The 27,091-nt window shown below is 42.8% G+C and overlaps 1 protein-coding gene across 1 annotated transcript in view; it reads left to right on the plus strand.

The window, feature by feature from the left end:
* UBR4 (ubiquitin protein ligase E3 component n-recognin 4) overlaps nt 1-27,091 on the plus strand; it is a 3,959,899-nt gene that overhangs the window by 303,308 nt on the left and 3,629,500 nt on the right. The window contains 1 exon segment of the mRNA XM_044087073.1: nt 23,139-23,298. Within this exon segment, the coding sequence (XP_043943008.1) occupies nt 23,139-23,298 (160 nt within the window).

The raw sequence follows: 27,091 nt of genomic DNA on the forward strand, positions 1-27,091 counted from the left end.
CAGATTTCTTGCAGGATCATTATCAATTTTCAGCATTGCCCTTTGGCTTATCTACTCTTTGTGGTTGTCTTTAGAGTCAGTGGCAATTTTGTTTTCGTAACTAACTTTGGAGGATTTTGTGAGGGATCTCAGCTTCTTACTGAGGTTGATCAAGGAGTTAGTTCTTCCATTCATGGGATTTTACTCTTTTTTTTTTTTTTTTTGCAACAGTTTTTTTCTTCTGTTGTAGAGTTTGTTTATGGCAGAGGACCACCAGATTGGCTTCCTTTTTTTGGAAGATAACATCTTGGTTCTATTACGGATAAGCATGATCCATGCACTCGTGTAAGTGCTTATAAAGTGCATTTGTGTAGGATTCAGCAGTCCTACCTCTGTTGTCCGCCTGCATGGGTGTCATGAAATTTGCCACTTCTGTCTTAAGTGTGAAGTTGGCTTTGGAGAAGTATTTTACGATAGTTTCCCTAATTGGAGGTGGGATGTGTATGCCTAGGCTGATAGCTTGTGGTCGGATCTGACCAACGAGGAATTGACCTTTTGGTGTGGAACACCGGTTTCCCATTTTGGTAATGACCAGGTCTAGGATATTGCTGCCCCTGGTGGGGGTGTGAATAAGTTGATCCAAGGTGTTGGAATTTATGAATTCTAGAAAACGTTGAGCAAAAGAGTTGGTACATGAGTAGTTTTCCCAGTTAATGGTGGGGTAGTTGAAATCGCCCATTATTAGGGTGTTGGGTTGTACCCTAATACTTTCCAATGTATCAAGAATTGAGGAGTGGGAATCCTGGGGCATGGTGGGGGGTTTGTAGCAAGCTGCAATTTGGATTGCAGTCTTGCCCAGAGTTAGTTGCATTTGGATAATCTCGGATGCATTATGCTGTGCAGCTAGCCTGGAGGTGTGGATATCCTTAATGAATATGGACACGCCTCCGCCTTTAGTGCTTCGTTTTGGGTTAGGTGGCCGAAATTTATGGAGTGAATAGTAGCCTGGTAATGCAGGGGTGCTCTCTGGAGCTTTGAACCAGGTCTCTGTCACTGCACAGATGTCAATGTTCTCCATTTTAAGGAGTGCCTCGAGTGAGTGCATTTTGAGGTTTAGACTTCTAGCATTGAGTAGCATTACCCTCAGATTTTGCTTGCCTTGTACCTGTTACGGTGGTGAATTTGTCATTTGAACCTTGCCTAAAAAAGGCACTATAGGGGTGGCAAGAGCCTTGGCTAGTATCCGGAATCCTAAGAGCGACAGGTGCAGGACATCTCTGGCAAAGCATCGTGGCCTGTCGATCATGTCGTCCCAGGCAGACAAATACTGGTTCCCCTTAGAATGACACCAGAAGCTTAGCCAATTGTTGAAGTCAATCATTTTGTCCTTGTACTGTGGTATCATTCTGGGTGATGGCAGGATGCTACTCAGGGTTAAGGTCATACCTGCCTGGGATACAAGATCGGAGAGCTCCTTCATGTCTCTTTTCATGTAGTCCAGGGAGGTACGTCTCAGGTAATTCACACCAACATGGACAATGACAGTGTCATATTTGTACTTATTGTGGAGTGACCTGAGTGCATGCGTTGTGGCGGATCCTGGCAGCTGACAATAACTTTCTCCTTGTTTAGTCTAGTGAATGGAACATCAGTGTGCCTGACTATAGAGTCACCTATGACTAGAGTGTAGGGCATGTTATGCCTTATGGGCTGTGGTTGAGTGGCACACTGAGTTTGTGGGCTATGTGTCATTTGGGTTGTGTTGGGGGGTGGAGTTTGTTTGCGTTTATGCTTTGGATGTCCCTGATGCTTGGGCAGGTGTTTGAGAGCCACCGCAAATGTAGGTGTGTGTTTTGTGTTTCTATGTGTGTGTTTTGGTGGTTTAGGTTTTGAGGGACTATGTGATGAGTGTGATGTGGTGCAAGTGTTTACCTTCTCCTCTTGACTGTCTAGTCCAGTCTTGAGTGAAGAGCTTTGCTTCCACTTTGGCTATATAAGTGCATCTCTCACAGGTTGTACTGTTGGGTGGTAGGAGGGAGAGGGTTGTCTGTGTACATGAGGCAATTGCTGCATTGCCCCAAGATGCCCAGATTCATCAGGTAGACAGGAGAAATCACTGGGAGCTGACCCTTAGACATGCCTTGATAGGTGCTTATTTATTAAGTACTAAAAACTGCTTTCCTCTAGACAAGTGAGGAATGTGGAGTGCTGTAGTAATTTGCAGGTTATGTAGTGCTTGCAGTGAATTCTGAACAAGTGCTGAGTTCAAAGAAACAGATTTGAGTGCTGAAACTAGAAAACTGGCTAGTTACAAGAAGCAAAACTAAGCTAGAAGGCTTCCCTCCAACACAGAGGGGCTTGGGGGCTCAGAAGCCTAAAAACAGTCTAGACCACTTAACAGGAAAGGCAGGAAACGAGCTTAAAAATTTTTTTTTTTGTTCTCTTTCCCAGATGCTCTCTTTGTACACAGTAGGAGTGCCTGAAATCAGAATATGATCTCACTGCACTCAGTTGAGTGAGCAAATGAAATGGGCCCAGAAGGAGTATCCTAACACAAATTTACAAGAGGGGCGGGCAGTTTCAAAGCCACTAAGATTAATACCAAAACAGAAACAGGGAGGGTGGGTGGGGAACTAACTGAAGAACAAAGTCAAAACTTCCACGTGAGTTAATATTCATGCAACACAATTAAGTCAATTTAAATACAGTATTATATGAAAAAAGTGCAGATAAAAGGTACTTCAATTCTCTTATACGTCCAGTTGAATACAGCTAGATCTTAGCTGGTCAAAGCTGAGGTTTTTTAGCTCGGTATCACCACAGCCCCCAGGGTGTTACCAAGGTAATGGCAGTTGTAGCGGCTCACCTGAAGCTTCAAGGAATTCAGGTATTCCCTTACGTAGACGACTGGCTCCTTGCTGCTTCCACCAAGCATCTTCTTTGCCAAGCCAGAGACTCCTTCCTTCATCTTGCAGACCAGCTAAGGATCAGTATCAATGTTTCCAAGTCCCTCTTGGACCTAGTGCAGATCTTGGACTTCATCGGGGCATGGCTGGACACCCTTCGACTGAAAGTCTTCCTAACTCCAGACAGGGTCCAGAGTCTACGTTCCCATGTATCCATAGTTCTTGGCATTAGGTTACTCAAGGCGGGTGATATTCTCGGTGCCCTGGACACTATGGCTGCAGCAATCTCTATCCTCCCCTGTGCGCGTCTTCACATGCGGGTTCTTCAATGAACTCTTGCCATACAATGGTCTTGGCTAGATCTTCCCATGGAACATGCAGTTCAAATCAGCAAAGCCTGTGGGGAGTCACTCCTCTGGTGGCTCCAATCCCCAGCGATCGCAGCGGGATGCCCATTTGTTTCACCCACAGCCCAAGTGACAGTGACCACGGATGCCTCCCAGCTTGGGTGGTGTTCATTATCTGGGGAGGACAGTCCAAGGCACGTGGTCCCAGATCGAGAGCAGATTGCACATCAATGTTCTGGAGATGAGCAGTGCTTTTAGTGTTTCCTTCCACACTATTCTACCTCCGGGGACCATTGCAGTTCAGTCAGACATGTCAGTTGTCTGGTAAATCAAACAGGGAGGAACCAGATCTTACCCTCTGTTTCTGGGGCATTTATAAGCCTAGCCATAGTGATGTGGCTTTCGCCACCCCATGTAATGGTACAAAAGTGTACAGAATAGATTTAGAATACTGTGCCTCTGTCTAGTAGTGACACAGTGAAGACCCCCTTACATAATAGAATTAGTTTGCTGTGCCTCTGTCTAGTAGTGACACAGAGATGACCCCCGGGGTAAACCTGTGTCACGAGGAGTGGGCAATCTCCACCAGTCTGTTTTTGATTGCAACGCACATCCTGGGACGATCCAACATTTTAGCAGATAGATTGTCGGGCTATTCTAATGCCATACACGTGTTCTCTGAAACAGTCTGTAGCCGAGATCTTCCTTGCGTGGGGTCAGCCTTTCTACGATCTCGAGTGCGATGAGTTCTTCGCTTTGATTCCTTCACCAAGGGATCCCCCCCCCCCCAGAGACTTTCTAGTCCATGCTTGGCCTCCCGGGTTGCTTTATGCTTATCCCCTGTTACCACTTATTCTGAAGTTTCTTCAGAATGCTTGCCGATGGGGTGGAAAGTGATCCTCATTGCCCCGTTCTGGCCTCTTCAAGTGTGGTTCCCCTTCCTCTGGTCTCATGTTCTAGCTCCTCTTTGGGTTATGGATCCATGCCCGGATCTCATTTCTTATCCCTCTGACACTTGTCCTCCCAACCTGGGCACCCTCAAGCTGACTGCTTGGTTGCTCCCGTTCCCTTGATTGCCAGGACTCCCGGTCTTTCATCTTCAGTAAAAACTATTCTGGTGGTGTCTTACAAGGCTTCCACTAGGAAGATTTACTGCACTAAATGGAAACTATTCTCTGTTTGGGCTTCTCAGAGAAACCTGGATCCTTTTACAGCCCCTCTTCCTGCAATGTTGGATTTAGCAAATATTTTTCAGTAAGGGGCTAGTTACTCCTCTGCGAAAGTGCAACTGGCAGCTATTTTGAATTTCCACGTCGGTGAAAACATGAATGTCCTGGACTCTTCTAGACTGTGTAAGCCTTTCCTTAAAGGCACCTTTCTTTTGCGTCCTACGGTTAAGGACTCTATTCCACCTTAGGACCTTACCTTGGTTCTCCAGGCTTTAGTTGCTCCCCCCTTTGAAACTGCAGCATCAGTAGATTTGTTCTTACCCTAGAAGACTGTCTTCCTAGTGGCCATTATGTTGGCTAGGAGGGTTTCTGAGATTCAGGCTTTGTCTGCTGTGCCCCCTTACTTGATCTTCCCTAAAGACGGGGTTTCTCTCTGCACAAACCCTTTTTTCTTACCAAAAGTGGCTTCTGAATCAAACAATTAACCTGCCTGTTTTCTTTCCAAATTTTCAGAACAAGGGTAAATATAAACTGCATTTGCTAGATGTTCATAGACAACTTCATTTTTATTTACATAGAACAAAGCCCTTCCGTAAGTCTGACCAGTTATTTGTCTTTTTCTAAACCCTTTCTAGGTAAAGCCCATCTCCAAGGTTTCATTAGATAGATGGATTACACAATGTATTTTGCAAATTTACAGACAAAGGTCTGTCCCCACCTAGTCCTATTAAAGCTCATTCTACCAGATCTGTAGTGACTTTTGCTGCCTTTTGGTCTAGGGTTTCATTGGATGACATTTGTGTGGCAGCAGCTTGGGCAAGGTCACATACCTTCATTTCTCATAAGTTGGATTTGATCTCTAGAGGGAGAGCATCCTTCGGCTCTGCTCAGGAATATCCTTCCATGAGGTCTTCCCAGGAGTTTGAGTAGCTGGGGCCTGTGTCCTACAGGTTGCAGATAAAATGAAGTTACCTACTTCAGATAAAGAAGTTATGTACTTAACATAACGCTCCATCTGAGTAGTTGCACTTCATTTTTCTGCAGCCTTCCCACACTCCTTCCCACGAACCTTCTCATGGTTTATTGTAAGTTGAGTTGCTGATTGGTTTGAGTAGTGGCAAACTCGATCTGAGGGAAGGTAGGAGATGGTTATGGGTAAGGGGGAGGAGCTTGGAGCTCAGAGCAGATGCTTAAAAAATTGCCAGCTCGTATCTGATATGGATCCGAATACCCACAGGTTGCAAAAAATTAAGTGTAACTACTCAGATGGAACGTTATGGTGAGTACATAACTTCTTTTTATCCACCTGAGGAAAAATTCTCTGGAGTCTACTTCGGGTATAAAAATACCTATGTAAACACTTCCAAAGATCTTAAATCTTCATGACTTTGCATGTTTGGGAGATGCACATATAGCCCCCATTGTCTTTGTTACTTGCTTATCCAGTCTCTTCCCAGTCCTTGCTAAACTCCTCTTGATTCCTAGAGTTAACAGGCAATATTTTATATGCTCTACTAATTCCCTTTTTAACGGCAGCTTCTGTTGTAGATTCTAGTAAAACAAAGTTGTACCAGTGCTGGTCTTCCATTTAAGAGCCCCCTATTTCTTTCTCTTTGCCTTCCCCATCAAGGACTGATAGGCAATCTCTAACCTGCAGTTCAAATAAATTCTTCTTGTTGTATTACTTTTCCCTTTCTTATTTGCTCCCAGTACCTTGGATCATTTGCCAGTTTTCTCCAGTAAATTCCTGCTCCTTCTTGCCTATTTGTATCCCTAACAACTGTAATCCCTGTCTGCAGAATCTCTCTTCTCCATTCTCATGCTGGTTTAGTTCTTAGAATACGCCCTGCTATTTTATGAATATAATTCTTCGTGTGGTTTTTGTTGCTCTCCTTAAGAGTCTGCATCCAAAATCCCAGTCTCTCTTTTTTTCTTGAGATTCCCCTCAGTATTGTCATCATTCCTTTCCACTTTGAATTTGTGTTCTGCTTGTGCTATGTGTTGCTGTACAGTAGCTCCTCAAATTGGGTAATCCTAGTCCACCTTGTTCTGTTGGAAGAATCCTCTTATCACATTTGACCCTTGCAGTCTTCCCTTTCAAGATAAAGTCCTTCAACTTTTTTTTTTAATTGCTATCCACAGCTTCTCCTCTGCTTGATAAAAAAAATATGCCTTACCTGTGTATAAGACTAAAGGTGCTAAAACACATTGTAATTGCTTGCATCTTATTATCCATATCCACATAACAAAGCCTCCAATTTCTCAATTTTTGTGTTATCTGTTTAGTCTCTTCCCACGTTTCCTTAGCTGTCACAACAGTCGTTTCTAATCCATGATCCTAAATAAGTCATTTTATCATGTCCCCATAAGTATGGATATTTGATAATTTTTTGTGTGGGTGCATAATTTACCACTATTGACTTATTTTTGCTTCATTAATTTTGTATTCTGAAAAGATTTGAAACTGTCTTAAAATATTCCAGAACACTGTAATGTCCCTTTCTGGTTTCGTCATGTATAAAATAATACGATTTGTAAATGGAGCCAGTTTTTCCTGACTACCATACCAATTATTTTCTTGAATTTGAGTTCCTTATTTTCTTTGCCAGTAGTTCTAAATGTAATGGAAACAACAAAGGGGAAAGCAGAAAACCCTGCCTAGTTTCAACTCGAGCACAAGTTATCAGAGAGGAACCCACCCACTTTAATGTTTGCTTCGTGTATACTCCTAATCAGCCTTATAATTGTATCAGGGAAAGCAAATGCTTCCATTGCTCTGGTCATAAAGTCCCAGTTTACTCTGTCAAATGCTTTGTTTGCATCAAGACCCACCAATAACACTGGTATTTTCTTACATTCTGCTTCACTGTGGATCATCAGTGTTCTGTTAATATTGTCAAATGTTTGCCTCCCCTCCACAAAACCACACTGATCCATATCCATCAATTTTGGTGTTACTTTTGCCATTCTTTTAACCATTTTAGACATAAACACTTTATGATCATGATTTAGTATTGAAATGGGCCTGTATGAAGCTGCATCCCATGGATCTTTTCCCTCTAGGTGTTATGTTACCACCGCTTTTTCCAGGATGCTGGTACTTCTCTTAAAATTCTGTTAAACAAAACCTTCCAGAGCTTTCAGTTTTTTCCCGTTAGCTTCCAAACTTTCACAGGAGTACCATCTATTCCTGGGTCTTTACTATAGTTTGGTTAGCCATAGCCATTTTTATCTCATTGCTTCCTCTCTTAACCGTTAATAACTGAGCCTCATCTACCACTAACCTTGGCATATTTAATTCTTCTAAACATTTCTATTTATACCTTTTCTTGATTTCCATATTTCTCTGCTTTATAAAAATTTTCATAAAATTTCCAAAATTTTTGTATTCTAATATTTCTACAAGATCCATTATATTCCTTGATACAGGCTCCCTATGCTTGGTGACAGCCCTTTCCACTTTGTTGACTGAATCATTGTGCTAAAAGTTTGTGCTCTAGAATTATCAAAACGTGGTTGCTATCTTTCTAAACTTGTACATGTTATCGAGGTAAACCCTTATTTATTATTTAGCATTCTGCAGTTGCTCCTTTTTTTGTTCTTAGAGATTCCTTCTATTTTGCAGTACTTGGTCCCACTAAATTTTTGTTACTTCTTAACCATGTCTCCTGTTCCTTTATTTCCACCCTAATTTTAAACTCCACTTTTGTATCGCACTCCCTAGCTACATTTTTAGAAGAAATTTCTATTTTCGCTAGTAGCTCCGGAATTATTTGTAAAACCCATTCCTTAAATTCCTCTTTCCATCTGATAGGTGGGGAAGCGCCAGTGTCTCGTTTGTATTTCATTACCTTGTGTTTTTATTTGTGTTTATTGGCACATGATCTGAAATAGTTATTTGTTGTGTTTCAATACCTTGAATTAAATGGACGTGTTCCTGTGAGATGTGTTCTATCTAGCCTAGCCCAGTTTTTGTATATTGGAGAATAATATCTAAATTCACTCCAAACTCATAGTATTGAATGCACATCTTCCATGCCAAACATTTTCAGAAATTTCTTCAAAAATGTATTGTTATATTTTCCCTTCTAGGCCACCCCAGACACACCTTCACTATTGTAAACCAAATTCCGTTTCCACCTGTAAAGTAATCCTTGCTGAAAGCTGGTTTTCTCCCAGAATTTTCTTAAGCGCCATTATAACAGTTTAAGGTGGAATGTAAATGCATGCCAGTGTAATCCTCCTCCCTTACCATTAGCCTCTTGGCACTATTTATCTTCCATTATTCTTTTTTTCCTCTTCTATCACTGTTGGAACTCCTCTTGCAATTAATACAAGTACTTTTTTCCTTTTCCCCAGGCATTCAGCTGAATATCCTGAAAACCTTTCTTTATGAAATTCACATTTTCAGTTCCTTCCAAGTCTCTGTCTTGGAGCATAGCTACTGCGCTCTACATTTTTAATGTAGTTTGTTACTCTTTCTTTATTTTTATCTGTAAGACCATTCACATTGAAAGACATTATAGAAAGCATCATTTTCTTGTATAGTTATTACCGCCTTTTGTATATAACTGCTTTTTTGTTAAATCTCCAGTTCAAACTTTTATGTTGCGTGCATATACTGTCCGACTGGTTGGTTTATTCAGTTGTTTCTTGTCATGTCCATTTGAGCCTATGCCACAACTTGCATTACTTTTTTTTTTGTTGTTGAAATCCCTCAAACATAACAATCAACCCCCCCATCCTATGTACAGTGCAATGAAAAAGTATTTGCTCCCTTCCTGATTTCTTATTTTTTTTGGATGTTTGTCGCACTTAAATGTTTCATATCATCAGGAGTGGGAATCCTGGGGCATGGTGGGGGACCTGTAGCAAGTTACAATTTGGATTGCCGTTTTGCCCAGAGTTAGTTTGAACTTGGATGCATTATTCTGAGCAACTAGCCTGGAGGTGTGGATATCCTTAATGAGTATGGACACACCTCTGCCTTTGGCGTTCCGGTCCAGGTTAGGTGGCCGAAAAGTGTGGTATGAGTTGTAGCCTGGTAATGCAGGGGTGCTCTCTGGAGCCTTTAACCAGGTCTCCGTCACTGCACAGATATCCATGTCCTCCATTTTAAGGAGTGCCTTGAGGGAGTGCATTTTGAGATTTAGACTTCTAGCATTGAGTAGCATTACCCTCAGTTTTTTCTTGCCTGTTCCTGGTATGGTGGTGAATTTGTCATTTGAACCTTGCCTAAAAAAGGCACTATGGGGCGGCAAGAGCCGGTATCCAGAATCCCAGGGGTGATAGGTGCAGGCCTTCTCTGACAAAGCATCGTGGTCTGTCGATCATGTCGTCCCAAGCAGACAGATATTAGATCACCTTAGAATGACACCAGAAGCTTAGCCAATTGTTGAAGTCCATCATTTTGTCCTTGTACTGCGGTATCATTCTGGATGATGGCAAGATGCTACTCAGGGCTAGGGTCATACCTGCCTGGGCTACAAGATTGGAGAGCTGTTCATGTCTCTCCATGTAGCCCAGGGAGGTACGTCTCAGGTCATTCACACTGACACGGACAATGACAGAGTCCTATTTGTACTTGTGGAGTGACCTGGGTGCGTGGGTTATGTGGCGGATCCTGGCACCCAACAGGCAGCTAACGGTGACCTTCTTGTTTAGCCTGGTGAGTGGGGCATCAGTGTGCCTGACTTACAGAATCACCTATGACTAATGTATTGGGTACGTTGTTTTGCTTTATGGGCTGTGGTTGAGTGGCACACTGAGTCCGTGGGCTGCGTGTCATTTGGGTTGTGTTAGGGGGGTGGCGGTTGCTTTAGTTTCTGCTTTGGAGGTCTCTTGCTTGAGCAGATAATTATTGAGAGCCTCCGCGAATGTATTTGTGTTCCGCGGTGGTGCAGCGGTAGCTTTGTCGCCTCACAGCAAGAGGTTCTCCCACTTGATTCTCTGCTGGAACGCCTTCTCTGTGGAGTCTGCTTGTCTTCCCCGCGGTTGTGTCGTTTGAAAGACATGCGTGAATGGACATGCCTTCGTTGAAGGTTGAGCATCGGGCTGGCACCTCTGCATCATAAAAATCGACTGCCAGTCATTAGTGGACCGGAGTTCTGCTGTGGCGACCCCTAACCGGGAAAAGCCGAAAGAAAAAAAACAATAATGGTGGATTTTGGTGGTGTAGGTTTAGTTGGGACTATGTGATGTGTGGTGTGATGCAAGTGTTTACCTTCTCCTCTTGGCTGTCAAGTTCAGTCTTGGTTGGAGAGATCTTTACCGCTAGTTAAGTGCATCTCTCACAAGTTGTCGTATTGGGTGGTAGGAGAAGAGTGTTTTCTGTGTACATAAGGCAATTGCTACATTGCCCCAAGATGCCCAGGTTCATCAGATAGGAGAGAGAACACTGGGAGCTGACCCTTGGACATGCCTGAATAAAAATTCTATTTTCCTCTAGACAAGTGAGAAGTGAGTACAAGAGCTGTTTTTCTCTAAGCAAGTGAGGAAAGTAAATAAAAAACTGTTTTCGTCTAGGTAATGAGGAAGGTTGAGTAATTTGTAGCTTTAGTGCTTATAACAAGTTCTGAACAAGTGCGGAGCACAAATAAGCAAATTAAAGTGCTAAAACTAAGTCTGTATCTGAACTAGACTAGTTACAGGAAAGAAACGAGTGCAAATGCGGGCTTTTAAATCAAAGTTGAGAGTTGGAGAAATTGCCCAAACGGCCAATAACTACAATTTCTGGGCCAGAAACCACTCCTTATCTGGTACATAGGTTTACTTAGTGCTTACCACTCTCACTGATGAGCTAGCAGGCTTCCCTCCAACACAGGCTTGGGAGGCTTAAAAGCTTACAAACAGTCCTGTATATAGCAAATCTGTATCTGGACTAGACTAGTTGCAGTAAAGGCAGGAAACGAGCGTACATTTTTTTTGTTACATTTAAATAGAACACAGGGAGATTCTAGCAAAGTTTTTTTTTTTTCCTTTTTTTGTAAAGGAAAGGGAGAGTGGAGAAGCAGAAGGTAATTCAAGGTTAAGAAACTAAGTGGGTTGGCCTTCTCAAATGTTCTGTCTGTTTTAGGTAGAATGAGCTAGTGACACTAGACTGGGAGGAGTGTCCCAGATCAGATTTACAGTAGGGGTGGGCAACTGGAAAGCCACCAAGTATAACAGCAAGACACCGTTAGGGAGGGACGGTGGGGAAAAATACTAAAGCTACTGGCCTACACTGTTTTAGATGGTAAACACTACAGAAATGTTTATCACAGCAGAAGAACAGCAGAGTCTCACAAAATAAAAGTATTAAACAGATATAGGAGCAAGGAGACTCTACAGAATGCTTTTTACTGCAAACAAATCAGTTATATGATACATTCCTTGGCAGGAAATCACAAAAAGTAGTTGCTTAGCAAGTAGAGAAAATTTCATGTTAATACCTTTCACACAGCGAAACTAGCTAAAACGCATTACAGTGTGACAGTACAAATCTTATCAGACCCTGTAAGGCAGGCAATTTTAGTTTAACCGTGCAGATTAGTTAATAGCAATAAAATACAGTAAAAAGTATGCAGCAAGCAATAAAAAGTGGTATATATAAATTGCTAGAAGCAATAACTGGTAAAAATAAGCAAAAAACAAAAAAGATACTTATTGTTCTATATCTCAGATCAGAGTTGTAGTCAGTGCCTTACATCCACATCCTGACCTGATCTGTAAGTGGACTTCAGAAATAGGCCTTGGTCAGAAGACCTCCGATTCTGTACCAGGATACCAACATTGGGGGTCTGGGTAACAGATGCCTTTTGCATAGCAAAAGCAGGTGTTTCTCTGTGCTTTTCCTCCAGTACCTTTAATCAGTAGGGCTTTAAGGAAGTCATATATGCTACTCCTAGCACCTTTTTGGCCCAGGCAATATAGGGTATTCATCGTGTTTCACTGTTGCAGTCATTACTCTTTGGTTATCCTGCTGGCAGGCTACCTGCAGTCAGCCCGAGTTCCAAAGTCCAGGTCTGGCGTCGGTTGCTGTCTCCTCTTCCCTGACGGCAGTGCGCCAGGGGTATAAAAGATGCAGCCAACGCCATTTTCTTCAGTCTTTCTTGCCACGCGGTGCCCAAAGCAAAAGCAGTTCAAGTGCCGGTCGGCCGACTCCTGAGATTTTCAAAGCTGAATTTCAGAACCGAAGTCTTCATTAAAGCTAAGTACCCCATTGGGGAAACTTTTTTTTTGCTCCAGACCGATGTCAGAAAAAGTTAAGAATTGTATTTCTTGTGGGAAGCAAATACCTCATAAGAATTTTCACTCTTACTGTATTCCTTGTCTAGGCCCTTATCACAACTTTGCTAGCTGTAGATTTTGCGCTAGATTCAACCAACGCACTATCAAGCGTCGGTTCGATTTTGCATTTCATTACTTTGGCCGACAATTTAATTATATAATGCCGGCGGAACAGCCGACAACCCGAGTTTACAAAAAACGCAATGACAAGAATAGGCATCCAAGGTCCAAAGCTGATGACGAAGCCTCTTCTAGGCCACTCGCTGGTTCTCAGTGAGGCACTTTCGCAGCCCCTGGCACCCACTACCTCAGAGCCACAGGCCGCTCCCGACTCCCACGTGGAGCCGACTGGGCCTCTGGAAACTCAAGGTATTGGACACTCGGAAATCAATCCCTCAGATGGGTCCAGAGCCGCTGAGCAGGCATCTGCTTCTGAGGGTGTCTTCAGACCTACACAACTATATATCAAGCCATCCTCCACTTCAAAGACTAAAGCAGCTCTAAAGACAAAAAAACAGATGCTCAAAATGGCCGAAGACCTAATTACCTTGATCAGGGGCTCCCATCCCCCTCCTGATAAGAGGCCTAGGCAAGAGACAGAGTATGACTCTTCTGATCAGGTATCTATTTCCTCTGATTCCTTTTTTGAACAGGATTTTCCCATGCTTCCCTATGAGGATTCTGATGCTGAAGAATCCATTCCTTCAGCCTCTCCTCCTGAGGACTACTCCTTTGGAGAAACACTGCATACTATGAGGGAGCGTTTCCGATGGGAGAGCCAAGATTATTCTGAGTCTAAGAAAAGGCTCAGACTTCCTGCTACTTCCTCAGCATAGACCCCATTGCCATTTCTCCAGTTTTAGACATTGTAGATGTATTTTCAGAGTCCGGACTGTCCTCTGACTCTTTACCCCATGCACCTGCTAAGCCAGACAGATACTACAGGGTCCCAGATTCTCATAAATTCCTATTTAAAAACCCCGCTGCTGACCCAGAATCTGTATCTCAAGGTCCCAATGGGGTTAAGGCTGCTACTGCAAAAAACCCTGTCTTCTCTGATAGGGATTCTAGGGCTCTAGACAGATGGGGGGAAAAAGTATACACTTCTGCCACCCTGGCTGTAAGAGCTTTAAATTGTCAATTTCATATGCTTAAATATCAGCAATATTTACTGTCACTACTTAAACAGAAAATGTTGACAAATACTGAATGTTCTGAGAACAAGGAATTGCAGGATTTATTGCATGCAACTGAGCAAGTGGGAAAGCATACTTTGCAATGTGGTTATGATTCACTGGAGGCCTCTTGCATGGCCGCTGTTACAGGTCCTGTTATTTGAAGGCATGCTTGGTTAAAGGAACAAAATCTGCCTGATCATGTTAAAGCAAAATTATTAGATGCACCATTACAGCATGATACTTTGTTTGGTACTAAAGCAGAAGAGGTGTTGAAAAAAATGGAGGATAAAGCAAAATCCATGCAGACAGTCAAGGATTTCTTACAGGTACAGCCACCCAGGTTTAGCAGGAATTGGCCTTCTAAAAATTGGTCCTTTCCAGTCTCAGACAGACCACAAAGAGGCAGATACAGGCGTCCTAGAGGCAGATCTCAGCCCCAAGGTTCATACATGCCTAAACAATGGGGTGCTCCTACCTACAAAAGCTGAGAAGACAAATCACAACCGTACAGAAAACAGTCCCAATGACTTTCCTCTTCCAGTTCCAAGCAGTTTCCTTTTGACAGCCCCCTTAGGGGGGAAACTAGCACTTTTTTCATCAAATTGGCAAATGGTTACCCAAGACAAATGGATTCTCAACATAGTGTCCCAAGGCTACAGGTTCCATTTCCACACCCTACCATGGTCAACGGGCATGCCAGACCTGCCACACAATCAATGGGCAGAGGCACAAAAACAAATTACAGCCCTCATGGACATGAGGGCCATTCAACAAGTACCACAACAAGAGCAGGGGCAAGGATTTTACTCCAGACTTTTTCTAGTGCCTAGGAAGGACAAAACCTGGAGACCAATTCTGGACCTATCTATACTAAATTCGTTTCTGGAAGTTCCAAAATTCAAGATGTTGACTCTACAGCAGCTACTGCCCTTGCTGGGCAAAAGGGCTTGGCTAGTAACTTTGGACCTAAAAGAGGCATACCTGCATGTTCCAATCAGACAATCTTGCAGAAGATGCCTCAGATTCATAGCTGGCTCAATGCATTACCAATTCTCTGCACTGCCCTTTGGCTTATCTACTGTGCCCAGGGTCTTGACAAAATGCCTGGCACCAGTAATTGCGTTTTGCAGACAAAAAGGAATTCAAATTTATCCCTACTTGGACTGCCTAATTCAAACAGAGAAGAAAGACACTCTTCTAAAGCATCTGGCATTTGTAAAATGATTACTAATTGGCCTAGGGTACACAGTAAACAAAAATAAATCAAAACTAGTGCCCTCACAAGAGATCATATTCCTGGGCGCAAGCTTAAATACAACTGCCCAGATGGCTTGTCTCATGCCAGACGAGGAAAAACAACTGACTACTTACTTGAAGAAATTGGCAACAAAAACCCACTTATCTGCAAGGAAAATCCTGCAGGCCTTGGGTTTCATGGCATCCTGCATTCTACTAATTCCATATGCCAGACTGTATATGAGGAAACTATAATGGTATCTGAAAAGTGTTTGGACTCAGCATTGCCACAGCCTGGAGACAGTAATTGCACTCATTCCCTGCCTACAACAGGAGTTTCGATGGTGGGCAGAAGCCTGTCACCACAACAAGGGTCTGCCATTCAGATTACCCACAGCCAGACAGACACTGACAACGGATGCATCAGATTATGGCTGGGGGGCCCATATGGCAGGAAAATGTATTCACGGCACATGGCCTGCAAACCAGATGCATCTTCACATCAGTCGAAAAGAGATGCTAGCTGTTCAAAATGCCCTGACAGCTTTCAAGGACCTGCTTCATCCAGGACAATTACTAGTAGACAGACAACACTATGGTCATGTGGTACATAAGCAGGGAGGTACTCATTCCTACCCCCTCTGCAGATGAGCAATGACCTTATGGGACACAGCATTGGCTTTTCAAGTTCACCTGCAAGCACAGTTCCTGCCAGGAAAAACAAATACACTGGCAGACGAACTAAGCAGAAACCTCATGGATGCCCACAAATGGAAACTGGATCCACAAGTTTTCAGGATAACAAGGAAATGGGGATACCCAGACATCGATCTATTTGCCTCCCCTCACAACTGTCAATTGCAGAGATTTTGCACAAGGACTTACCACAAGCAAGCATGGAAAATGGACGCCCTAACAGTATATGCTTTTCCTCCTCTACCTCTCCTTCCCAGAGTACTCCTAAAGGTCAGACAAGAGAAGCCAAAAATGATTCTGATTGCACCAGACTGGCCACACCAGCACTGGTACCCAATCCTGAAGAGCTTGTCTCAAGGTCCAGCATGGATATTGCCTCAGACTTCTCACTTGCTGACCCAACAAAACAATCGGATCCTGCACAATCAACTCAGGACCTTAAATCTGGCAGCATGGCGGATAATGTAGCCATAATGAGCACTCCCCTTTCAAAAGCAGTCATGGATGTTAACTTGGAGGCCAGGAAGCCCAGTACCAGAAAGTCTTATGTAGAAAAATGGAAGAGATTCTGTGCTTGGAACCAGGAACAAGGCATTGACACATCTGTACCAAACATTCCTCAGATTTTGCAATACCTGACTGAGATGCTGAAAAAAGGCCTTTCTTTCTCATCAATTAAGATTCATGCCTCTGCCATTTCTGCACATTTTAATACGGAACCACCTATCTTTTCTCACCCTTTAATAAGGCATTACTTCAGAGGGGCCAAAAGCATTAGGCCTCCAAGGAGAGCACCAATTCCGGCCTGGGACCTCAATTTTGTTTTGCAAAAACTCACACTGCCTCCTTTCAAGCCAGCATCAACAGCGGATATTAAATTCTTATCCTGGAAAACAGCTCTGCTCCTAGCCATTACCTCTGCAAGACGAGTCTCAGAGTTACAAGCGCTCATGGCTGTGGAACCTTTCATCATTTTTCATCAAGACAGGGTTTCTCTGAGAATAAACCCTACATTTATGCCTAAGGTGGTGTCCAGTGTGGCCCTCAATCAAACCATTCTCTTGCCTACCTTTTATCCAAATCCACAGAACAAGGGGGAGAAAATTCTGCATTCTTTGGATATACACAGGCAGTTACGCTTCTACTTGGACAGAACTAAAGCTTTCAGAAAGACTGAGCAACTTCGTGTCATATGCTGCAGGATCACAAGGAAAGGCTATCTCAAAACAGACTATTTCTAAATGGATAGGCCATTGCATCAATTTCTGCTGTTCTCAACATGGCAAAACAGTGCCTAAGGGCATTAGGCCTCATTCCTCCAGGGCAGCAGTCACTTAAGCAGCCTTCTTCAGGGGGGTACCAACCAAAGAAATCTTAGAGGCTGCAACTTGGAGTTTAGTGCACACCTTTACAAAGCACTACCACTTGCCTCTCTACTTTAAGTCCAGAGCAGGCTTCGCCATTGCAGTTCTGCAAGGTCTCATAGCCTCCCCTAATCCTATTTAGCCCAGCCACCCTTCCTCAGCTTTGGGATTCAACCCAGGAGTAATGACTGGAACAGTGAAATACAATGAACATAGTACAGTTGTGTACCTATCATAAATGTATATGTTCGAGTGTATTCACTGTTGCAGTCCAGGTTACCCACCATCCCCCTTCTCTTTGCTGGGCCTTATCTGCACTTTTGTATCCTATGCAACCTTTTTGGTGCATTTGCTTGTAGATGAAGGAAATGTTATTTTTGTGTGTGCGTTTCTTTTTGATATATATATTTTTCAGCCTACCTATTTGGGGCACCTGACATCTGGGGCAAGAAAAACTGAAGAAAATGGCATTTGCTGCATCTTTTATACCCCTGGTGCACTGACGTCGGTGAAGAGGCGACAGCAACCGACGCTGGACCTAGACTTTGGAACTCTGGCCAACTGCGGGTAGCCTGCCAGCAGGATAACCCAAGAGTAAGGACTGCAACAGTGAATACACTCTAACATCTACATTTATGGTAGGTACACAACTGTACTTTATTTTTCTGTTGAGCCTAGTAAAGGGTAATATTGGTCTTTTTTGCCCAGTCAGGCGGATCTTTCATCTGAGAAAAATGGGTTATTTATGAACTGCAGTCTGTGGACTGTGGCTTCCAGCTTAGATGACTTAAGCTTTTATTGATTTTGTGTGCATGTTTTCAGAGATTGTGCTTTCCACTTTATGGGAAGATAGGAAACCTTACTTGAGGAAATCATACCTAGCTAAATGGGAAAAATAAATCCCTTTGCTGTTTTGAAAGAGGACAGGGCCCAAATGCAGCACCTTTGTTGTTGATTCGTATGTACAGCACGGTTGTCTTATACTGGTGTAAGGTGCATACCATCCACCTCACCTGTGGAGCCCTCAACACCTCCTTACCATTAATGTAGTTCCTCAGAGGGGCTTCTGCGTTGTAGACCACCCCCTTGCAAGATTGATATTATGCCACCATTGAACCTCCTTAACAGAAACTTATTTTGTGCCACCCTTCTTTGTGCCATCTGCTTCAGCACATCTCAAATTAGTCTCTTGGAAGGTGGTTATCTTAGTTGCAGCTGCCTCTGAAAATTGAGTTGCAGGCCACCTTGTGCAAGAAATATTTCCTCGTATTCCTCAATGATGTGGTTACCTTACCTACCAGCCTAGCTTTCTTGCATAAGGTAATAACAGAGTTATGACTAGGCCGGCTTTCCTTTGTTCCCATTGTACTTTCCATCACCCCAGAACACAGGTGGAAATGATCTTAACATTCATTGGATGTATAACTGAGATTTTACCTGGAACAAAGCAAATGGAGAAAATGTAATCTGTCCTTCTCCTTTGCTGTGGGCAGCGAGCAGAGGCCAGAATAGAAATGTACCTCTAACCTAGCCCATTATGTATAATTGCTCTTTTCATGAAGAGACACTGACATAACTGACAAATCAAATAACAAACAGGTTATCAGCGCACACACAATTTCCCTCACTAACTACGGTCTTAACATATGAGCCCACATATGCGGAGGTACTTGCACGTAACATACCAAACCTCTGAGGTCTCCTCTATACTGCCTCAGAAACCGTATGGAAACATAAGTCAACACCAACCACTACACACGCAAATGCACATCACATCACACCAGGCATTCATGTATCTTGGTCATTAGAGACTCCATCGTGTGAAACACGGGCGTTGTCCTCACAGGTTGGATAAAGTGGGGGTTAGTCAGTTGCCTTTCAGAGGTCAGGATTCGTTAGATCACACAGGCAGTTAGGTCACTCAGCCACAAGTACGACTTGTAGTCCATGTGGGTGCGAATGACCTGAGACATACCTCCCTGGACTGTATGAAGAGATGGACTATTGATCACTCTGAATAAGTGTTGCAGGCTGGTATGAGCCTTGCACTGAGCAGCATTCTGCCCTTATCAAGAATGATACCACAGTACAAACAGAAAATGATTGACTTTAGTAATTGGCTTAGCTACTGGTGTAATTCCAAGGGAATCCAGTGTTCGTCAGCCTGGGCGACATGATTGACAGGCCACTCTCCTTTGCCAGAGAAGATCTGCACCTGTTGCTGCTAGGCTTTCGAATACTGGCCAAGACATTAGCCACCCCCATACTGCTTTTTTTAGGCAGTGCCAAAGCAACATACCTACCAGTGTAACACATTCTTCTAATGTTAAGCTGAAGGTACTACTGCTCGGTCCTAGGAGTCTTGACAAGAAACTGCATTCCCTGAAAGCTCTCCTTGCCCTGGAGAATGCTGGCATTTGTACAGTTAGATATGTGGTTCAAGTGCAAGGCTGTGGTGCCCTGTCACGCATTCGGATCACCCCCTGAAAAGAGGGGGGAAAAAAAGAAAGGAAGAGGCATTTCCATTTACATAAAAAAAAAAAAATTCACACCTCTAGGTTGGTCAAACAGGATGAATTGCTTGAGCTACTGCATGTCCTGCTGACCATAGACAAATTCCACTGCCTTATCGCTAGCTATGAGTCCACAACCATGAAGGATGAAAAACAGTCCGCATACCTGAAGTTAATAGAATCCCTTACCATTCAGCCCAACACACTACTCATGGCAATATGAACTACGTTCCAAAAACTGAGAAACTTGCACAACCACTAACATGCAGTCTCAGAGATTCCTGGTCTTGTCAGTGAAAACTTGAACAGCTGGTCTACTCCCACTAGGGAGTACTCAAATATCATTGACATAGTACTCACAAATAAGGGTGAGTGTTGCACACCCCCCCCCCCAGTAAGATCATATCATAAATATGTCTCCCTTGAAATAAATGTGTAGAACCCCATCAAACCTTAAAACTCTAAAGAATTTTCCAAGTCAAATTACCTTCTATTATGTAATTTTTGATCTTCCTCTAACCCCGAAAATAGAGGCCAGTGCTTAAGTATACATGAATGCCCTATACGACCACTTAAACTGCATAAAAATGACAGTGCTTGACAGAACTAAACCCAGATCTAGCTGGAAAAACAAGTCACCCTGGTGGACCCTGGCATAAGTAGACCATACAACAGGAGGACAAAATTTCTGCCTAGATGTAAGTGGGAGGGTGCACATCAGGAAAAAAAAAGTCTCAGCAGGTAAATCAGAGAAAAATTCAAGTCTTCAAATGCTAGATGTAAGAGTGAAATAGCTTCCCAACCAAAGGATAACCAAAAACGCATCTTTAGCCATGTCCGAAATCTTAAGTGAAACAATCAGCAGCTGAGTTGGCTATAAGTGGCAGTGCCTGTAGTCAGCCAGAAGAAATAGCAAACCTGCTGGCTGGTAAATTCTACTCAAGTTTCACCCCTTTTTCACCTTGAGTTACTTCCCATGAAGTAGTTCCTACTATTACATTGCCCATATCACAAAAGAACAGGTTATCATTGTGCTCTCTAAATCAAGAAACCTGGCATCAGTGAACCCTGATGGAATCCCGGGGTGTCTATTAAATGGCTTTAAACATGACCTAACAGACCCACTTAGATCTTTAACTACAGTCTCTAGATGAACTTTTGTCCCAGTAGAGAGGAGGGCAGCAGCAGTCATCCCTCTGCAGAAGTGGAGACCATCAATTCATCCAGGAAAATACTGACCCATAATTCTGACTAGCCTTGTATGCAAGGCTATGGAAAGACTAATCGTAGATCTGATTAACGACATAAGAATTCTCCAGACCTGACCCAGTTTGGCTTTGTCAAGGGCAGGTCCTCCCTGCTCAATCTGGTGGACTTTTTTGAAGGTCACCAAGGCCGGGGATGAGGGTAAGGTAGTGCATACTGCCTAACTTAATGTGGCCAAAGCATTTGACACAGCATCCCACTGTGGTGTTAAACTGACAAAATTGGTGGGGGAATCCACAGCCAATAAGAGGCTAGTCACCAGTGGAGTACCACAAGGCTCAGTGCTGGGACCCTTCCTGTTTGGAGTATACTTGCCATGTCAAGGCAAATGTAGATGGCCATTGGCTGACCAAGTTTGTTGATGACTAGTTGGGGGCAATCACTGACTCCCCAAATGATGATGATGACCTCCTACAGAAAGGTCTGATACTGACTAACAGTTGGTGTCAGAGCCATGGCCTCAAATTAAATGCAAAAAAAGTGCATAATACCCTTTGGGAAATCAAAATACTTGTGAAAGTTAAAACATTGATAACACCCCCATAAGAGTGGACTCGTTGAGAGATCTGAGTAATCTAAACTTTGGCCACCATTTGTTAACAGTGGTGTGCAAGTCCTATGTGGCTCAGTTTATATATAAGTAAGGGTATGGCATTCTCATCTGAAGATGTTATAATACTACTTTACTCTGCCTCTCATCAGATCAGTAAACTAATACTGTGCAACCTGTGGCCATGTACCTTGTAAGGCACCTGAAGTTTGAGTGTCCTCTGAGGGTTCTAACCCAAAAAGTACAGGGTATAACCATCATGTCATATGTGGACCGATTAAAATCCATATCTGTATATTCAATTTCCTACCGATTTACTGAGGGTTGATCTGTGCCTGACCTAGACGGTCTCTGACCCCAGTCCTGATGGAAATGTTATATATTCACAAAATTAACTGCACAAAGCTTACCTGCTCCAAAGATCTACACTTGATCTCAGACTTGAACGGATTGTGCTGGAAAGATAGATGTGTTCCAGAGATTGCCCCTCTTCTGGAATAAGATTCCTGTTCTTGTGAAGCAGTGCCCTTTCCTGACCATCTTCCAAGTGTAGTCTGGACCAATGGATGGGATAGCAAATTCACTCCTGGGGTGATGCCCATGTCCATTATGGACAGATGTCTGTAAAATTTGTCAAACTCTGCTTTCTGACCCTTGTTATAAAATAAGGTAAAATTTGAAATAAAACTGGCTTGGCTTGTAAGGCCTCTTGAGCCCTTAGCGTAGTAATCACCTAGGATTACTCTGAGCATATTTGGGCTCATAATGCTGGAGCCCCTGCAGCTAACTTTGATTCATTAGGAAGGTTGGTCTGCATTCCTTCCTGGAAACGGTCACTTTGATTACCTGCCTACACTTTCCCCACATTATAGTGTAGATCTAGGGACAGGATAGGGTGTGTCAGAACCATTCTGCAGGGAATCGTACAGATTTGTCTTATCAAGTGCCAGATACCCACAAGGTCCCATAAGCTTTGAGAATCATTCCAAGAGCCATTATGACAGCAGTGATTTGTATAGTGATGTACAGTTAAGTGAGAAACTTGTCACAACTTTCTTACATCCAGTCTGTTAGACCCTGTGGCATCCTTGGGTAGGGGGTGGGTAGATCTAGTAGTGTTCTTTTGATATTCCTTTGATACTGTTTTTCTCTTGATGTGATTCCTTCCACAGGCTTGATTTTTTTTGAACCTGAAGAGTGTGTGTGTGTTGTTGTTCTAGCTGTAATGATTTCCTGAGTATCACCATGGTACCCGTTGTTAACATACTACCATAATTTAGCTTGCAATGACAAGACAGAACTGAAACTGGTGTGGGCTGACATCTTACACCAACAATAAATATCCTGATTTCCAGTTGTTTGGGGGGTGGGGTCTGCACAGCAACAAGGACAATGAAGAAAAGCTCTGGAAGTTAGGCTGGCTGTTGCTTTTTTTTATAGCAGAACGTTCAACGAGGAGTCATTACTGCAAAAGTGAATACACACTCAATCTACAGTAGTGATAAATTTCTAGCACATCTTTACTTCTTGTGATATTCCCATAGTGTTTTTTTAATAGAAGGTGTAAAAAGTGAAACACCCATTGACTTGTATATTAAAATCAATCTGGAATGATTTTGCAGCCCAGTTTTTGGAATTTTGAAATAATTGTCTTCTTTCTGTTTAGTTTATGAACTTGGCCAGCAGTATTTTGAACTTCATTACGTCCTCAATGCTGAATTCCCGAAATAACTATATACGGAATTATTTAAGTGTCTCATTGACAGAGCAGCATATGGCAACAATTGCCAGCATCATTAAGGACGTGGATAAGGATGGTCTGAAAGGTTTGTTAACATATTTGCATCAGTTATATGATACACAGCAAGTTTCATCTGATGGACTATGTTTTTAAGCAGGCATCTATGTTCTTGTTTTGTGTGTAGATATATAATGCATAGATCTACTAAAGTGCATCGAAATTTCAAAGGGAAGTCAAAATGTTGAGAGAGGTTGAAAAAAGTCTACAGTTCACATTCTTAAAACAAATCCTCCGAGCAAGCAAATCAGAAACTGACCACTGATTAAGCTAGAGTTGTTGGCAGTCTCCAGTACTATTCTCTTCCTTCCGATGCTTCAGACTATGCTTTGAAATTTTATATATATATATATATATATATATATATATATATATATATATATATATATATATATATGTATACACACATACACACACACACACACACACACACACACACACACACACACACACACACACACACACACACACACACACACACACATTTAGCAACCCAGTCCTGAATTCTCTGGCTGGAATGTCATTCTTGCCACTTGTTTTGCTCTAATCTGAGCTAGTAATTTCTTTGCTTTTGGATTATTGAAAAACGTGTGCCCCAACATCACTTGTCTGGCATCATTCACCTTTTGTAAATACTGATTCATTTCCTCTTTGGCTAACATCAGTTGTCTGTTTATCCCATCCTCTCCCATCCAGGCTGGTACTCTTTGCATTTTTTTTATTTTCTGCAGTTCCCTTAAGTATCTCTCATATGAGATGCTCCATTTGTGTATCGCTGTGGTTTCTGTCTTGTTGTGTAGTTGTAATTTACCTTGATTCCATCTTTTATCCAACTTGTGTCCTGCAGCTTCCAGTTTTTCATTAACTTCTCCTATGATTTTTCACTTTCTGTTTAAATTTCTCCTTTTTCAAGAGTATGTTGGAAATGTCCACTGCCTTTCTATGTATTTACTCAGCCTTGCAATTGACATTTAATTGGAAAATGATCCGAAATTGTTATAAAATGATATTTGTTGTCAGTTTTCTTTTGGTCCTCGACTGATGGGTTCAGATGCAATTTTCTGATCTGAATCTGCCATTATTAAAGCTTGTAGGAACCAAAAAGCTCTTGAGCCTGTCCCTTACCTAAAATGCACCAACCCTATGTTACCTCCGATCTCTCTCGCTGCTTTCCACAAAAGATGTGGTTGCCAGTAGCTCTTGAGCCTCATTGCTTATTTTTCAGATAAGTTGAATTATTTTCCTCGTATCCTTAGTTAATTAATTCCTTACCCTTCCTGGGTTAATATAGCCTATTTTTCTTCATAGTTGTTTGAATTTCTTCCCCTTGTCTTACTCTATAGAGTAATCTGCGATGCCATTATTGGTAGTCTGTATTCTCTTATTGTTAGAGTATCCTTACCATTGTTGGTAATTACTATTCCTTTTTTTTTTTACTCCTTTTCTGCTAATATTAAAAAAAAAAAAAAAGCCTTTAAACTTCTGTATTAAGCTCCCTTCTTCCATTTCCCTTTGCCATTACTATGGTGGAAAGGACCATTCCGGTTTCAAAAATGTACGTGTGGACATACAATGCCTATGTTGGACACTCAGTCTGTGTTTACTGTTTGGTCCCTCAACGTTCTCTTCAATAAGGCTCTGTTTGTAAAAATGTGGTGTATAGAAAAAAAAGTTGATATTGAGTGATTTGTTATCTTCTTCATTAGAGGCTATTGGAGAGGCTCAACCCCCCACAAAAGAATTAAAGGAGTCGTAATCTCCTGCTCCATGTACTTCCTTGGCTTTGTTCTCTTAGCCTTCCAGGAAGAAATCAAAATTGGATCTAAGGGGGTCTTGCATCTCTTCCTCCCTTGGATCAAGAGAGACATGTCGGATCCAGGGCCCTTGGATCTGAAGAGAAAGATATTGTTTGATCTGATGCCCTAGATCCCACTAAGAAGCCGTTGGAATTTATGACTCTGGATCTTATGACTTTACCCAGTATTCCTCATCTGTTGATCCTACCTTTTCTAGAATGCTTTCTTTCTTGGAGAGGAGCCATAATCCCCCTGCTGGTATCATCTCTGTCATCTAGAGGTGTAATTGAAGATGATGTGGATCAAATGATGTGGAAGTTTCTCTTGGCGCATATCTGGATGGATGTGTTACTGACAAGGTCGGGTCAGGCAGTCCATCTATCCTGGAATTACAAAAGAGCACCAAAACAAAACTGTACAAGCAAAAATACCGTTGCAGGCTCCAAACCTCTTTAATAAAACAGGATGTATAAAATACTGTTAAAATGCCACAAGTACGCATAAAGTTAAGCACTTTCACTTAGGTTTATCCCAGGCTTCATCTGAACACGGTCACGGTGTTTTCTCCTGTCTACATGATTAATCTGGGCATCTTGGGGCAATGCTGCAGTTGCCTCATGTACAGACAACCCTCTCCTCCTACCACCCAACACTACAACTTTCCAAACTGGAAGCAAAGCTCTCTTCACCCAAAACTGGACTAGACAGTCAAGAGGCAAAGGTAAACAGTTGCATCACACCACACTCATTACATAGTCCCTCAAAACCTACACCACCAAAACACACACCTACATTCGCAGAGGCTCTCAATAAAAATCTGCTCAAGCAACAGAGACCTCCAAAGCAGAAATGCATGCAACCCCCCCCCCCCAACACAACCCAAATGACACATAGCCCACAAACTCAGTGTGCCACTAAACCACAGCCCAAAAGGCATAACAACGTACCCAACACTATAGTCATAGGTGACTCTGTAGTCAGGCACACTGATGTTCTTCTCACCAGGCTAAACAAGGAGAAAGTTACTGTCAGCTGCCTCTCGGGTGTCAGGTTCTGCCACATAACGCACGCACTCATGTCACTCCACAGCAAGTACAAATATTACTCTGTCATTGTCCAAGTTGGTGTGAATGACCTGAGACGTACCTCCCTGGACCACATGAAAAGAGACATGGAGGAGTTGTCAGATATTGTAGCCCAAGCAGGTATGACCCTAGCTCAGAGTAGCACCCTGCCCTCGTCCAGAATGATACCACAATAAAAGGACAAAATGATTGACTTAAACAATTGGCTAAGCTTCTGGTGTCATTCTAAGGGGATCCAGTATCTGCATGGGATGACATGATCTACAGACAACAGTGCTTTGCCAAAGATGGCCTGCACCTGTCGCCCTTGGGATTCTGGATACTGGCTAGGGCTGTTGCCACCCCATAGTGCCTTTTTTTAGGCAAAGTTCAAATTCACCACCATAACCGGTATAAGCAAGCAAAATCTGAGGGTAATGTTACTCTATGCTAGGAGTCTAAACCTCAAAATGCATTCACTCGATGCACTCCTTAAAATGGAGAACATCGACATCTGTGGAGTGACAGAGATCTGGTTCAAGGCTCCAGAGATCACCCCTGCATGACCAGGCTATAATTTATACCACACATTCTGGCAACCTAACCTGGACCGAAACACTAAAGGTGGAGGCGTGTCCATATTCATTAAGGATATCCGCACCTCAAGGCTAGTTGCTCAGCATAATGCATCTCAGATTATCCAAGTGCAACTAATTCTGGGCAAGACCGCAATCCAAATTGTAACTTGCTACAGATCCCCCACCATGCCCCAGGATTCCCACTCTTTTCTTGATACACAGGAAAATATTGGGGTGCAACCAACACCCTAATAATGGGCGATTTCAACTACCCAGCCATTAACTGGGAAAACTACTCGTGTACCAAGTCTTTTGCTCAACGTTTTCAGGAATACATAAATTCCAATGCCTTGGATCAACTTATCCACACCCCCACCAGGGGC

The sequence above is a fragment of the Protopterus annectens genome, chromosome 1.part1, assembly GCF_019279795.1.
Source record: "Protopterus annectens isolate FY-2018-M chromosome 1.part1, PAN1.0, whole genome shotgun sequence".
In the NCBI taxonomy this organism is placed as follows: domain Eukaryota; kingdom Metazoa; phylum Chordata; order Ceratodontiformes; family Protopteridae; genus Protopterus; species Protopterus annectens.